Source organism: Solenopsis invicta, chromosome 14 (genome assembly GCF_016802725.1).
Source record: "Solenopsis invicta isolate M01_SB chromosome 14, UNIL_Sinv_3.0, whole genome shotgun sequence".
In the NCBI taxonomy this organism is placed as follows: Eukaryota; Metazoa; Arthropoda; class Insecta; order Hymenoptera; family Formicidae; genus Solenopsis; species Solenopsis invicta.
The window spans coordinates 15,893,535-15,910,041 of NC_052677.1; the positions used below are offsets into that span (position 1 = coordinate 15,893,535).

General features: G+C 34.0%; 1 protein-coding gene across 10 annotated transcripts in view; it reads right to left on the reverse strand.

The window, feature by feature from the left end:
• Positions 1-16,507, reverse strand: part of LOC105207608 (serine/threonine-protein kinase tricornered) — a 131,567-nt gene that overhangs the window by 58,532 nt on the left and 56,528 nt on the right. The window contains exons 1-2 of one of the 10 annotated variants that reach the window (XM_039457415.1): positions 5,323-6,345; positions 351-820 (exon numbers count right to left, since the gene is read on the reverse strand). The exons of 8 other annotated variants lie outside the window; for them this stretch is intronic. In XM_039457415.1, the coding sequence (XP_039313349.1) occupies positions 351-525 (175 nt within the window). In that variant the 5' untranslated portion in view covers positions 526-820; positions 5,323-6,345. Of the gene's footprint in view, positions 1-350; positions 821-5,322; positions 6,346-16,507 lie in introns of those variants that run through there. One more of the 10 variants, XM_011177163.3, reaches the window with a different exon arrangement.

Below are 16,507 nucleotides of genomic sequence, written 5' to 3' on the forward strand. Positions count from 1 at the left end.
TTAAAAAAATTAAATGATTTAATTTACCGTAAAAAGTTCAAGATAATAAAATTAGGCTGTACTTCTCGCATACGATTAATTATCTTCGAGAATAAAATAAACCACGATTAAAAATTCATCTATTTTTCTACATGTATGTACTAAACAATAATCCGTTATATCGGATTGACGAGATTAAAACACGAAGTTAGAAGACCTATGTCAATCATAACGATCTTGGTGCCGAATAATAATTTTTTAATTTTTAATTTTTACAATTTTCCGCTCAAAAAATTATTATTCGGCAGCAAGAACCGCTACAACTGACACAGGCCTTCTAGTCTCGTGTTTTCGACATATTATTTACTAACCTGAGAGGTAGGATTTGGCGCAAATGATATAGCCGCACATCCGACCTATCTTTGTCCACACTGTCTTAAAGAACTCGGAGTTATACATCGGTAGACAATGGTAACCGCCTCTCTCTCTGATCTCTTCCTCGATCGTCCCACCTTGGCACTCACGTATTTGCGCGTCACAAGACATATACTTTACCGTGCTGCTGCACGAATGTCGTTGAACCCGCGCGTGGATTCACGCGGCGAAATATCACACCGATCGTCGCAATTTCCGAGATCGTGGCTCCAAATCACGCGCGGTATCGCGCGATCGTACGTTCATATGAGCACAGCGCGCCCATGACTTACAAGACGTTCACGTATTGAATGTCGTTATCGACCAATGAATCACTTGACCAATTTATCACTCGATGATTAGTCGCACGAACAACATAGTGCGATGATTATTGTCGTTAGACCTATTGTAATATCGTGCTATCGATCTTCAAATACATTAAAATAATAAGAAATTGAAATGTTTGCTTAAGAAATAGTTATCGAGATAATTGAAAAAGTATGCAATGAAAAATTGTTCAAGAAAACTGAAAATCGTTTAAAATTCTGTATTGACTGGAAATATAATACAAATACAGATAAAGATTATTGCTCTTGAGTGAACTAATCTCTCAATATTTTAGAGATTTTATCTCAGAATTTACTATCAAAAATACTTTCAGAAATACAATAAAAATATCATAATTATAGCATTAAAAAAAAAAAAACAAAAAAAGAAAAGAAAATTATATATTACTTCATTTTTTAGTTACATAATATTGCTTTTCACTTTTCATCTTTATGATTCCCGAATGCCATTACTTCCAGTATATTCGTCGCAATCCTTTTCTAAGAGCTTAAACTTAAACTTTCAAATCTATTACCACTGTAATTCATAAGCTATTTTTGCGGTGAGCTCTCACTATTCATTCTGAGTTTTGTAATTTTTATTATCAAAGGTAATTCTCAAAGTGAAACTATTAAGTATACACCATGTTCTAAGAGACTCTTGGATAAGGCCAATAATGAACGAGCTAGAGCGAGCGCTCGAGACGCAACCGGCACGATAAGTAATTAATTGTAATCGTTGACTCGTCATTAAATCGTGCTGTATCGTGGCACGATCCTAATGGTCGCGTATTATATCACGGAAAGCGTATTTTGCGTTCTGTCATTTATAGTGACGTTCGTACACGCGCGGCCCGTCCCTCTTTAACCAGCTGAGAAAACACGAAATTACGCGTACACCCACATAATTTTCTCGTCCGACGAGCTCGCGGTGATTATTGTGCTCTTATACACTACCGTGCAAGACCATATTTCAAACTGTTTAAACTGAGCGACCACCTGTCAGATAAACCCGTAATTCTGGAAACTTCACGTACACAGCGCGGTTTCGTAAGGCTTTTGTCGAACGATAAATAGGAAATTGCTTCTTCTTTCTAGCTAAGAACTTGCTCAGATTCGGTTCAAAGAAAGTTTATAAACTTTCCCAAATTATGTATTAAACATATAAATTGATAATAGCGACCGCTTTTGAACTACATCGAATCTAACAAGAGATTGTGCTAAATCTTTCAATTTATGAGTTTTACTGTGATATCTTGGGATTTATCTCGCAAATATTTTCAGGCAACGATAACATTCGATTTTTTATAAATTATTGCAAGTTTATTCAAATGCTAAAACGTTTAAATATGTGTATATAATATTCAGTCAAATAAGTCGTAAGATATTTCAAGAAAACATGATGATTCAATCGATTTCTTGACTTACGAGAGATACTGCCACGGTTTAAAATTTATGTTTCGCAAGCAAATGGCGAATTTAGCAAAGTATAATTGCATGCGTCCGTTCATCGGACTCAAAGAATATACATAGTCATTATTTAAATTAATAAATAGATATTTTCTATGATAGGAAATGATATTTTAACGCGTTATTATTCAGGAAAATATATTTACAATTTTATTTTTTAATAATTCACGTTCCACTATTTTATCGCTAAATAGCAATTTAAATATTAAACATACAAAACCGTGACTCAGACAGATATATTTAGCAAAACAGGAAATCGTTTATCGCGGAGTTATAAACATTGTGTTTGTAACCAGTAATAAATTGAAATCGATTATCGGAGCGCGATGATATCATATTATAGAACGGTGAGAAGTAAAAATCCGATTAATTAAAAAGATTCGTATAAATTCAATACTAATTTAACCCACTTCTCTTTACCAAAAATTTATTTAGTACTTTAATAAAAGGAAATATGTACTGTTTAGTAATGAAATATGCAGTAATGCACTATATAAAATTCAGGTTTTTAATAAAATTCTAAGAGAAAAATTATTTGCCACTGAATACGTAACGCAAACTCGCTGTAGTGTCCGGTTTGCATTTATACAAAAATCAAAAGCTTTGAATGCGAAAGTCAAGTCGACTATTTCTAATGTTAAGTGAAATCTAAAAAGTCATCCAAAACATTTAAAAATGTTACCACATATTTCCGTTTGTATACCAAAATCAAATATTGAGAAAGTGCGTTTTTGTAAAAGATAAATAAAAATCTTTCACAATTTCAAACTTACTTTTAGTAGAAGTAGGATTTCAATCGAGTTTTGAAATCGTGCAACCCTACATTCTTTCTGTATACTAAATTAATCTGTTTAATACAAAATAATACAAATGTAACAGTTTTAAGTCTCGTGTGAAAAGAACATTGTATAAAAGCTTAATTCTTTAGAGTCGGATAATTTATATTTAAATATTTACATATATTGAGATTTTCGATTTATTTCTGATAGAAACTTCAATTATCAGCAAAGAAAAATGTGTGCAAAAACGAAAAGTAATTAAAATGTGTATGCGGGTACGCGTTACGTTTTCCGATAAATGCACACCGTCGTTACAGCGATAACGGAAACGATTAACGTTTTGTTGCTCATCCATGACATGGCGAATACAAAAAATGACGTTAATAATCTTATCACGAAAAAAATGTTCTTCTGTATCTAACGTTATCGAACGTCTGGTATTTCTCTTAACATAATACCTAGGAAACGTCAGTATTAGTTCCGAAGCAGTTTATGCCATCATTTCACTATCAATGACGTGATAATTTGCGTTTTTTTGTGAAAAAGATCTTTAAATTTTTCCTTTGCAAAAGAATATAAAATTTCAAGATGTCTGGTTTTCAAATATAAATTAACATAACCTGTTATTTAACACAGTTTAAAAATTTAAACTAGATATGATAATTACATGAATCTTTATCATATTTTACTTTCAACTTTCGCAAATAATTTGCTAATGTTTAAAAATTCACTCTTACAAGTTTTAAAATCGAATAAACTTTTACATCTAATTTTTACGTCTAAATATCATAATGTTAAACTTATTTATTCATATTTAAATAATTTATGTAATATAAATACATAAAGAGTTCCTTAAGAAGCTGAAAAAGACAGAAAAATGTTAACGTGATAATATTTAGTAAAATTTTCTTAAATAAAATTGTATGTAAATTTTACACTTTATATAGAAGAATTTTAGATTAAAATCTATTTACGCGCAAATTTTAGAACCAGATTTCACCAAGTTGCCAAATCATTTTAAAAACAGTAAACATTTAAATGTCACGGTATTTCAGGTGATAAGGTATTATTGCGAGATCAATAATGGAAAATGTAAAATAGATTCCAGTTTAAGCAACTCCCGTTATATCATTCAACATTGCACAATATCGTTGTCATGAATATTTCACCTCTCTTCTTTTGCACTGTATGACTTTTATCGCTGTGCTGAAAACATCACATGTGACTGACGAAAAGCGAATACGTGTTGCGTAATATTTCCAATATAAAATCGTTTATTTCAATTTTTTTTACATATCACATTCGATGTGTTATTAATAGATTGTAATGTTACTAGATAATTGCTATTGCAATGTGACTAAAGAGAAAACAGTAATATCAGAAAAAGCAATTTAGCGAATTATTTAACTCTTCAATATTAGTTTACGTGACTAATACAGTGTAATGTCAAGTGCACGATAATTTTTCACTATATGTCAATAAAATACTGCTTGCACATTGATAACTGACTTCCGGAGTATCTTCAACATATCATAATCCTCAATATTAACGAAATACATTTAACATGAAATACGCATATCATTTAGATATGTTTTATAATAATTCTATAACTCGTAAAATGTTTTACAATTATAATAATTTTTTTTGTCAAAATATTAATAAATAATTTTCGAGATTTATAACAAAACACAAGATGCAATAATAACTCAAGTTTTTTTATTAAATATCTCATTCTTTAATAAAGCTCGACATTTTTTATGATGCCAATAAATTCAAGTATTTTAATAATAAGTATCCACCCAAGAATCCAAATACAGAAATTTCAGCATAATTACTAAATTTAAGTAGATTATTAATAATATAATTTATTTAAAAATTTATTTTAATTCATAAAAGTTAATACTATAACAACGTAATAATTATTCTACAATATTAGTAGCAACGACTTCTTACGTTAGCAAAACTGTATGGTAATAATCAAATTCTTTATAATTACTCTATTGCGCAACTTTCGTTATGAGCACTGCTTACAGAAGCAAACGAACGAACGAACGCAAACATAAATGAACAACTTGCTTCGATGAGCACGACGGCATCGTTTGCACCGAAGCTGTTTATTCGTGTGTGTTTTACTCGCGTTTACTTGCTTCGTCTTGATCCATTTTTTATAATAAAATTCATTGTAACATATTATACAATATTAAATATTGCGTAACAATATCAAATACAGCCGTTTAATTCGAAATTTAGATCTCTCTCATTAACGTGCATAAAAAAATACTCGTTTCATTCACAATTTGAACATCACTCGCTCTAACGTGAAAGGCCTACGTGTATACTCGGAGGAACGTTACCGAAATACAGTCGACAGAATATCAAGGACGTCGACGAAATTTTCTTCTTCTGACTCTCTTCAAATAAATCTCGGATTTTCATTACCGAGTAAAGCATACTTAACACTCCAAATTAACGGGACTTTCGCGCGATTTTTCGGACCGCGGCACCGTTGAAGCTATTTCAGTCCATATCACTTATTCTACTGGGATGCACTATTATCTCGAAGACCGGAGAACTCTGTTCGAAGATTCTTTTCCCCGTGGGACTTGGAACTTCCACGGCGAATTTACGTCGAGAAGTTCATAAATCACTCATCCACGAGACCCGCGCTGACAAACTTAGTATTTGATGTCACGATTCTTCTACGAATCAATATAAATTTTGGTTCAATTCAATTCTCATAGTGACAGAAACGGGAACGTGCACTTCGGATAGGCTGACTATTCGCGCTTTTCGATCGCGTAATATGTAAGTGTAGAGTTTACTTTTGTCTATCTCTATGCCGCGCGAAAGCCTAAGCTCAGCTAACATCGATTTCGAGGTTCGATATTAATCGGCACGAATTGTGCGTGCGTATCTCGAGCCCAAGTTACGAACCGGTCGCGCGTACTCGAGCTGAGTGACTGACTAACTGACTGACTGGTTAACACTAGCGAATGCGAGTCGAGTATGTGGTAGGATCGGGGGACGACTTCTATGCCCACGCACGACTTCGTCTGTACGAGTAGAAAATGGACGTAAGTAATCGTATGTGTGTTCACAGGTGCGCCACGCACACGCGCGTGCGTGAACGTGTGTACGGGCGCCAGCGTGCATGATTTCACGTGTGAAAGCACATGATTTACGCGTATTTAAAACTCATTAGTACATAAAAACGGAAGTGACCAGTGTCACACTAACACAAATTGGCTCTCTCTACGAAAAACGCGACAAGTGTGACGAATCGCGAAACGTTATCGTTAATTTAATTCAATTTTAATGCCAAGTTAATCTTAATTTTATGTAATATAAGTATAATTTAATCCGAATGTAACTTACATTTTTTTTCTTTAATTAACGTAAAATATTGAATTAAGTTCATTAAGAACGTGCGGAAGACGTTATTATTAATCAGAACGATAAAAAAAGGATTTAGCGATTTCCAAACAATCATGCATAGATAACAAAAATAAAAAGCAAAATAATCAGATGCTATCTCTTATTATTTTTTTATCGTAATGTTAAAATAAAAAGTCTTGTGAAATCGTTAGTTAGTCAGAAAATCGCTTATCTTTCCTCATAAAAATTTACACATTTTTGCACTTTAACGAGGAAATCGATACGGAAATCACATTCGGAACATTGTATTTCGATTTTTCTTCTACTTTACGCGATTGCCGACGCTGATAACAGTGCACTCGCATCTGATAAAACGAGATATCATTGTTCTCGAATGCTTTTAATCTTCCACGCAGCGCGTATTGTAGTACGGGCAACAAGGTTGCGGTGGAAGACTTGGAGATTACCGAGACATTTATTTCGCTTTTCCTGGCACGGTACCAACCGCCGCGGTCGAATCGTTAACCGGAAGCCAGAGTACCGGAATGAGTACCATCAAGACAAAATTTGTGCTACATGCGACAGAGGCTCACACTCGGATGAGCTCGCGCTCGCTTAACTTTTCCCTCGGACAACCGGGCGGCGGACCGTTTTTCTACCACAACCTAAATTGCTATTCTTGCTGAAGTGCATTAAAGTGAATGCACGAAAAGCATCTCAAAGTTGTAGTTTAATAAAGCCGCTAACCGAAAATACATGCTATTCCGCGACGGCTGAATAATAAACGGTAATTTTCATCAAAAACACTAACTAGTACTAGTACTCGGAATGCTTTAGCTGTTTTATGACACATTTACCGCGCATATTGCTTTAAATAATGCATGCGCGTTCTCAGATCGTAGAAATAATTATCTGATAACTAAATTCAGTATCATCGTTAAGACGAGTTACGGACGATAATGCGCGTTATCTCGACCGATCATGTTCGATGGGACACTTCCTACCAACGCGCCTGTTGACAACGGTCGAGGGCAAAAAAATAACAATTATTAATTCGCAGCCGCGTGGCAAAGGGGCGAGCCAGCGACGTGGCTGACAATGAGTTCAGTTCGCTTGGCCCCAATCGACGGTCGCGGTGACGCCATCGATATAAAGTTGCACGCGTGTGTTGACTAACTGTACTTCGCATGAAAGTACAGACGCTACACATACACGTAAGCAGGATGTCCCAGAACCATCGCCATTCCTCTTAACTACTAAGGATAACAAAGGAATGATGGAGTCAATAATAATCATTAAATTATAAATCAATCGGACACGGAATGACCGTGGACAAATCAATGATTTTAGAAAAGTCAAGTTTCACAAGCAGACACAACCTTGTCGAGTAAATTCTAAATGAATTTTGCTTTTTATAGAATTTAAATACGGATCATATTGCTAAGAAACAGCCGAAAATAACACAGTAAAAAAATCGCAAACAGTGTTAGATTACGCGAGCTCGTCAAGTTTTTCAGCAGATTTTATTTCAAGCTTCTATGCGGTTTTAGTTTCAGGTATAAAAATAATATTATGTGTATGCAACATGGTTGTAAAATGTTGCTGTCAATAACAAGAAGGTCTAATCAACTTTGACGAATTTTTCCAGTAGACCTTATTATAGAACACATTTTTTTATTGAGAAGTTAATAAACTGATAAAAGACTGAAGAAAGTAATCAAGACAAGAAAATTAATAATTATCTCGATGAAAAAAATTGATATCACATCGAAAAACGTGTAGATGAAAAGCGGCACAATTTCATATTTTATTTATACACGTTTAATATGCACACGTATGAATGATATATAAATTAGGCGCATCAGCACGCGCGTAGAATGCCACTACTAGATAACACTTGAGCTTGTGGGCGCATACACGCGTTTATAAACGGTAAAAAGATAGTGGTCAGCTCTCGTACGTGCTCCGACATACTGTATGTAATATGGAGGAGACGACTATGACCGATGACACAAATAAATGTCGATTGTTCTCGTTATCTTCCGACCGCGCGATGCCCGAGACAATACGACGAGACGGAGCACGCCGGTTTCTTCCAGCCGCGCGACACGTCGAGTGAAAAGGCTCCGAGGGAATTGAAAATCGCACTCACAGCACTCTTGACATTATTATTTGAATTATTGTCCATGGAATACGTAGGTGCAGCACCATTAGATACGGTGCGTAAGCGGAAAAACTAAAATAACCGAGGGAGTATATTTCTATTACATATAAAATATAGTCGTAAAATCTTTCAATTTCGCTCTTTATAGCACCATAAAATAATACCGTGATAAAGTAATTTCATTTTATACTGACCCATTTTCCGAAATTAATTTCGATAGTAAAAACTCGAGCTCTTTAAAAAAAATTATAATCCAGAATGTTTAACAAAATAATGCAGTAATATTTTAAATATCCTTTTTTTTTTATTTTTTATAGAGCAAAAAATGTACTTCTCTTTTATCTCCAATTTTATGAAATAAAGTTTTAAGAATATTAATAGAGACAGGTGTCAAATGACATTAAACAAAAGAAAGCTTGAAAGATTACGAGTATCTAAAAGCGTTTGTAAAATTCAAGTACTATCTAATTTCGTTTTAACGATCCACCGTCTTTCTTTATGAGACTTATCATGGGTGAACCGTAACGTAGATCGGCGTAGAAAATTGAGTTAACTCCGCGCTTAGCGGTAAGTGACTCGTTGCACTTGCAACTTTGTGACTAATAAACTTATAAATAGCCATCGTGAAATGGAAAGTAGTTGCGCCGTTAACATATTTCTCTTGATCGCGTTTAACATTGCGAGTATCGTGGTGCTTCTGCGAAACGAAGTCCGGAACTAATCGCGTTAATCCCTCTTCCATTAATCTGCTGCCGATAAAATTGCGGTGCAAAAATAATTCTCACCAACAACGTGCAGCTCTTCCGCATTCAGCTAGTCGTATACGATACAAACTTCATCGTAAATCAGAATATGAAGGTAAAATCTTGTCCCGAGGTATTTTTATCGACTCGACGACGAGTTAACATTACGATAGTAGATAATAATTAGAAGACCAGCGCGCCACGTAAGCCGCATTTGATCGCAGTTAGTCCGGCAAAATTGGAGCGGTTAATCGGTAACCTAACTCCCGGAGGCAGGCACCCACGCGATATCCTTGCACGACGTGGAAACGAGGCGTCTCTCCGACACACGTCGGGCGTCACGACGGCGGCGAAACAATATCCGCGCTCTCAATGGCAAGCCATGCTTGTCCGGTTCGGTATAACACGGTCGCACGTCGTTCAGGGTCTATCTCACGCCTAGACTCACGCATCTAGGACTTGTACTTTTCAGCTATTTTGTAATCTACGGTTAATAAAACGCAGATTTAAAAAAACTACGAACAAAACGAGTCCGATGGCACTTTTATGATTTTTATAATTTACACCGTGTTAACGTTTTTGCTTAGATACACACTCGACTCATCTAACAGATATTATTTATTTTTTTTATTTGTATAATTTTTTTCTATAATATCAATTTCTTTCTGTTATAACGTCTGTAGAGTATATGCTCTGGAAAGCTAATATCTACATAATTAAAGATAATTAAAGACCTCGTACCAATAGCAATTACTAGACCCGTACAATAACAAATATTTCTTTAAATTACGCTTTTTAAATTATAAAACTCTTTCTCTTTATCTTTAAACTTTTTTCAAATCCCAATCAGAATTGTACAATTTTAAAACTTTAAATAAAAAAGAAACAGTGTAACAGTAAAGCTGATAAAGCAAGCAGCCAGAAGAATCACGGAAAGAATACACGAAATAAAAATATTCAGCGGTTTCCGGAGAAAAGAAAAAAAAAACAGTGCAAACTCGCAAGTATTTAAAGCTGGAGCGAGGAAGGGAAAGAGAGAAGGAGAAAGGTATACGTCGAACTTGTGTTCTCTCCGGATTGAGAGTAATGCATAAAAAAATACAAAGCCCACAGCTGAAGAGCAAACGTGATGCGATCGATGAAATAAAGAACATTGCAACTTAAATTGTACATTGCGGGAAAAACGTATTGCTTCAATCAAATCTGCGAGGAAATAAACCGCTGCTTCTTTGAAGCGATAAGATAAACCGCTCGCGTTATCTCCGAGATCGAATATGCGAAAACACGTAAAAGAAAATAACTACATTCTTCGTAAATACGATTACCGAGATACAAAATGCTATTCTCTCAAATTGATTGGAATCAATGTATTATCCACTGAAAGACAGTGAATAGTCTGCTGATTTCAGTGTTTCAATGGTAATGTATTGATTCCAATCAGTGAGAGTACCCACCTCCCTCCCTCCTTTTAATCGGGATCACTGAAAGACACTGATAATTATAGTATATCAGTAAGATTTCACCGATTCCAATTAAATTTAGAGAGTGCGTAAAAATAAACCTTTTTTTCGAATCGATTATCGTGTAAATAATGTTTTTAGTTATAAACATTTTTAAACTATCAACAGATGATTTATATGAAAACAATTTCTTTTCCAAAAAAAGTGATTTTTTTGTTATTAAATTTATTTTTACAAAATAAAGTCTTGCAAAATATTTTAATTAATAGTCATAAGAAAATATTGTCTTACTCCAATTTTCATGAAAATCATAAGAATTAACAAAGTTATTAATTTTAATAAAATTTTCAATAAAAATATTATAAAAGATAATATTTAATAAAAAGATAATATTTTTATATAGCCTACTGTTTCTTTTTAATATGGATCATTGATGATCATAGGTAATGTTTCTGTCTTTCTACAAGTATATTATATAACAAATGTGGTGCTTTTTCAAAGGCTGCATTCCTCAAAATGTTTCTCACGTTGAAGATTCACGCTAGGGAAACTTTCACCGGTACTTAGCCGTAATTCCACTAAATTCGTACCCACAAGTTCCCATGTGCAGTATAATCAAGTACCTTGCTTCAAGTAGCCTAACTGTCGAGAATTAGGAATGATCGATGGATGCCTGTAACACATGATATTGCTTTCTCTCTCTCTCTTTCTCTCTTTGCTCCCACTTCCTTCATCTTCCTTCCACCATCCTCAGACGTACCTATCTATTGATCGTACCTACTGTGGGAAGATTCTCAAAATACAGTAATGATTGCTCCAGGTTAAGCAAACATTTCCGATATCTTGAAAATTTTTGCTCGGTCTCTCCCTTTCAAAAAAATTCATACCGATAAAAAGGTAAGGATAACGATATATGTTTCAAATAATACGACAAAAAAATTTAACAAAATCAATACCTGATAATTTTTCAAAAAATACATTGATATTAATAATAATTAAAGATATATATTGACATATTTCAATTTATTTTAATATTTACATACGCTGAGAAAAAGTTGTTAGCTTAATTAAATTTTTTCAGTTCAGGTATCTTATGTATTTAAGTCAAGCATATGAATACTTGAACCGAAAAAATTTAATTGGGTTAAAAAATTTAGTCAAGTTAACACAATTTTTTTGCTCAATGTATTAATTATAAATTTTTAACTAATAAAAGATATATCGTGTTTCTGTAAACACTATCTAAAATTTATTTAGAGAATAAAAGAATCACTATCAGTCTACGTATAAAAAAACTTCTTCGTGACATTAATTTTCTTCATCGTTATCACTACCAAAGCATGAAGACGTGTGCCCTAGATTTCACGTTTTCTCTCATCTATATTTTTTAAGCAATTTAATCGCTTAATAACATTAATTGTTGCGCGTCACACCACCCAATCGTTGTTATAATGTTATATATGTCGTTTTTATCGCTTGTGCCAGCAAAAGTTATACGAAAAAGAATTTCATGTTTCACTACATGCGGCTGTAAATTCATGACGCAATTACGTTTTTTTTACTTTTTGTGGTACATTACAACGCGATAACAAGGACGGATTAGAAGTCGGCGCCGATATATAACCGAAGAGCGTAGCCGCGCGCGAGATTAACCGCTACACTTAAGAACCGCTAAGAACGAACCCATTACATAGGAAGGTGCTAAATGTGGTTCCGCGAAGTGGTTCTGGCCGCGGACTCGCATCTCCGCGATACCCGGAGAGGTTTATGACGCAAGCGGCATTGCCGCCCACAATGACGAATGTACGGCTGCGGCGCATTTATCCCTCTCGAAAGTCGACGAACCCCACGGCGCTCTCGAGGTCAGCCTCGAACTATGAAACTGACGAAAACCTAGTAATGGCGATGTAGAACGTGTAATTACGCTAAGTGTGATCGTTACGGCCGCACGAATAGTCCACGTCACTAATTATTCACCAAAACATCGCAATTTTGACGGGAGTTTCATCAGAAGGAAAACATCATAATAAATAGATATCGTGAACAAAATATAATAAATATTATTAATATTATCATCCCGTTAGTCTAAAAGAATGATGATCCCGCAAATCTGCAGAAAACATACAGAATTTTTGCATCATTAACATATTTTGGATATAATATCTTTTTTACATGTTTAGTAAACATGTACAAATTTATATACAAATTCTATTTCGAATACGTTATTTATCACAGGATTTATATGCCTTGCACCGTTAAAGAAAACGCGTGCTTATTTTTCTTCGCGAAAGACTGCAAGACTGCAAATTCGTAAACATATATTTTACCGTTGGCCTTTCATGAATTGTAAACGACCACGTTAGTATTAAATCTTTTTCAATTCTCTTGAATAAAGATATGTAATAATATTTTGTAAATTTTTACATATGTGACATCATGACATGACATTATTAAAAAAATGTATTTGTCGTTGTCTAAAACGAATGACCAGCATGGTGGTCTGTGTCCTGGTCATTAAAATTTTAATAAACTTTATTCAATTTGTAAGGCAAGACAAACTACTTTTTTTAGCTATATTCTCGACTAAACTACGTACGAATGACCCCAAACGATATATCTTGGAATTCCAGATTCACTAATGATGTCGTAAAACAAAGTGATTAATAGACGCTGACAAGAATACAAATAGAAATAAATCGCCAATGACGGCTTTATCGGAGCCAAATTACGACACGGCGAAAAGAGAGACGTCGTGCTCCTCGTTAAAGGCGTGTTTTCGATGGTACATTTTCGAAAGTAGATAATAAAATCGTTAAAGCACTTCGTTAACTATGAACGAATTTTATACGACTCAATAAAATATACATGTGCCGTTATATCTGTACAACAAAATTATCTGTTACACGCAAAGCGTCTCCCGACATTTCATCTACGAATCCCTCATCCAATTTGAAATATGATAATTTCTAGTTATGTTCAACATCATTTGCGAGAAATATTTCAACGTGCGACTTAAAATATCACTATCTCACATGAAGCGTATAAAATAAATATATTAAAATTAGATATCTTGAATAAGATAAAGAAAATTTGTCTTGTCAATATTAATCTAGGGAGCTCATCTCGCTGTACTGTAACGGAGGTTGAAAAAGGCCCGGATACACAGGACACCTTGGATGCACAAGTTGGACGACCGATTTCGAAAGGCTGCGAGCCTTTTATTGCGCGAGAACCGTGCACTCACGGGCGCGAGGTAATAACAATAATCCCGTAACACACGTGCGCGAAACACGCTCGTGAAATAAGTATGATAGCGGGTCGAGATTGTCGACCCGATGGCCCACTTTGACAGCCCAGGACACGCACCACCATCCCGGTTAGCACGCTGGTCCTGCGGAGTCAAGGTTGGCGTCGAGCCGAACGACGACGACGCTATTTCAAACGGCTTACGAGAAGACGACAAAGTTCGGCCTGTCTTTTTATTACACTAATAAACTCGATGTCCTGAGTACTTGGACACGAAGCGTTTCCTTGACCGAGATAATGATATACTATGCGAAAAGTTACACCATGTCGACAGTATTTCAAAACTATCATACTTGACTTTGAATGTATCTCATGATGAGATTTACCTTGACGATATTTTGTGAAAAGCAAAATATTTTGCAAGACGAAATGTAGAGAATCTTTTTGTAAAAAAAATCAGACAAACAGTTGAGAGAGTTTTATTCCACTGTTTTTTTTCATTAAATTTCATTTCAATGAGGACTTGATATGGATGTCCTGATAGTAGAAATATATGATGGGCCAAAAAAATTGAAATTAAAAAAAGAATTAATAAATAAGTTAAATTAAATTAGATAAGAATAACTTGTGCAAAATACATATAAAATTTTTCTCATAAAAATTTATCTAGGAAAAAGTCAAGTCCTTTAAAATTCAAAAGAGTGTTCTTGGTTTAAATTTATTGGTAAAATTTATGCTAAAGGATGCTAAATTTATCGAAAAATTCGTGATCAAAAATGAGTTTATCTCCGAACAAAATTGGAACGATAATGGAAGTAACCTAGTTTGATAAGCTGAGAAACATCAATTTCCGATTCCAAGAATTTCAAAGACAAAAATACGCGATTTCGATATCGAATATAGTTACAACAAATGTAAAAATAACCAACGGCATAACTTCGATAAATAGAAAAAGTAGTTCATCACAGGTCATTATAACCGATGCTAATTAAATTAAAATAGAGTATAAAATGAGACAACATGGTTATCGTACATAGTGTGTATTGTCTTTTAATCGAGAATGGTTTGTACTTGACCTGTATTTAAAAATCACGCTTTACATTATTAAACATCAAATAAGTCAGAAATCTTGTGTTTTAAGATAATGTACAATAATGTATTGAACGATGACCAAGTTAACTTATTGTTAGAATAAAATCATAAATGTCCTTGTTTCATAAATCTTAGTGTAGCGCGAAAAATCGAATATTATCGCTGCGCGTCGCAGCGATAATATTCCATAAAAATGCATAATACAGATTAATATCTGTTAATATAGAACATGTAAATAAAATCCCGATAGTCAGACTTCATAGAAGTTAAGATATGAATTCTGCTTTTTAACATGGATTTTACCAATATTTTTAACGTTACCTATATTTTTTATATTCATAGTAATTAATCATTTATTAACTGGAAAAGTAAAATTAAAACAAGCTAATATGAAGTATTTTAAAATGTGTTCTATATTAAATTAATCTTTAATCATTTATACACACGCTCTTTTTTAATGTCATCTTATGAAAGTAATCTAGTTTTTGATTTTTTTAAAATTTATTTTTAAAAGATATTATTTCATTATTAGAATAGAAAATGAAATTTCTGTTAATGCATATTGAATATGCATATATAAAATCATGACATGATCAAAATTGCATTCAATATAAAATTGATCGCAGCTCTGATCTCAATATAGCTAAATATACCTAATAGTTTTATTAACTTAATTGCAAATGACAGCATTATCAGTCAATTTCATTATTCCCGAAACCGAACGGAGATTCAACAAATCGAGAGAACAAACGACGCAAAAGCGATGCTGAGAGTAATCTCGCGGCGATTGATTGCGAGCAGACGAAGTACGGACCACGTTGCATTCAAGTTCCGTACCGTAATGGAAAAGCGAATTGAAACGTACTCTCCATTATCGACATCCACGTATCCGTCCAGATGAATTCGATATGACAGTTAGCAACGTCATCGTGATATCGAAATCGAATACATACGCGTATGGCTATGGGCTCGGTAATCTTTCACCGACGTCCGCCAATTCGATCGCGGAATAGGTCGACCAATAATATCCATCGCAAAATATCGACAGAAAAAAAGACATACGGAATTTTTAAGAGTTTCAACCGCGCCACAATTGCGCTATTTTCACCGTTCAACACTAGCAATCGGTCGATGGCTACATTTTATTAAAAAAAGAATAAAGATGAAAGAGGGATTAAACTAGAACTAACGCGCAAATTGAAAATGTAATATCCATCAAGTTCAATTGCGTAGCGAAAAGAACAGTGCAATTGTGCATTGAAACAACAATCGATTCGCAAAGAACACAAATTTGTCAAAAAATTATTTGTAAAAATATTTATAAAAGAGTCTAAATAATTAAAAAAAAAATTAATTGTATGATCAATGTGAAAACATAAAAAAATGATATTTAAGAATGTAATACAGAATGAGAGAAAAAGAGAGATAGAGAGAATCTAACTTTCCAATTTCAATACCA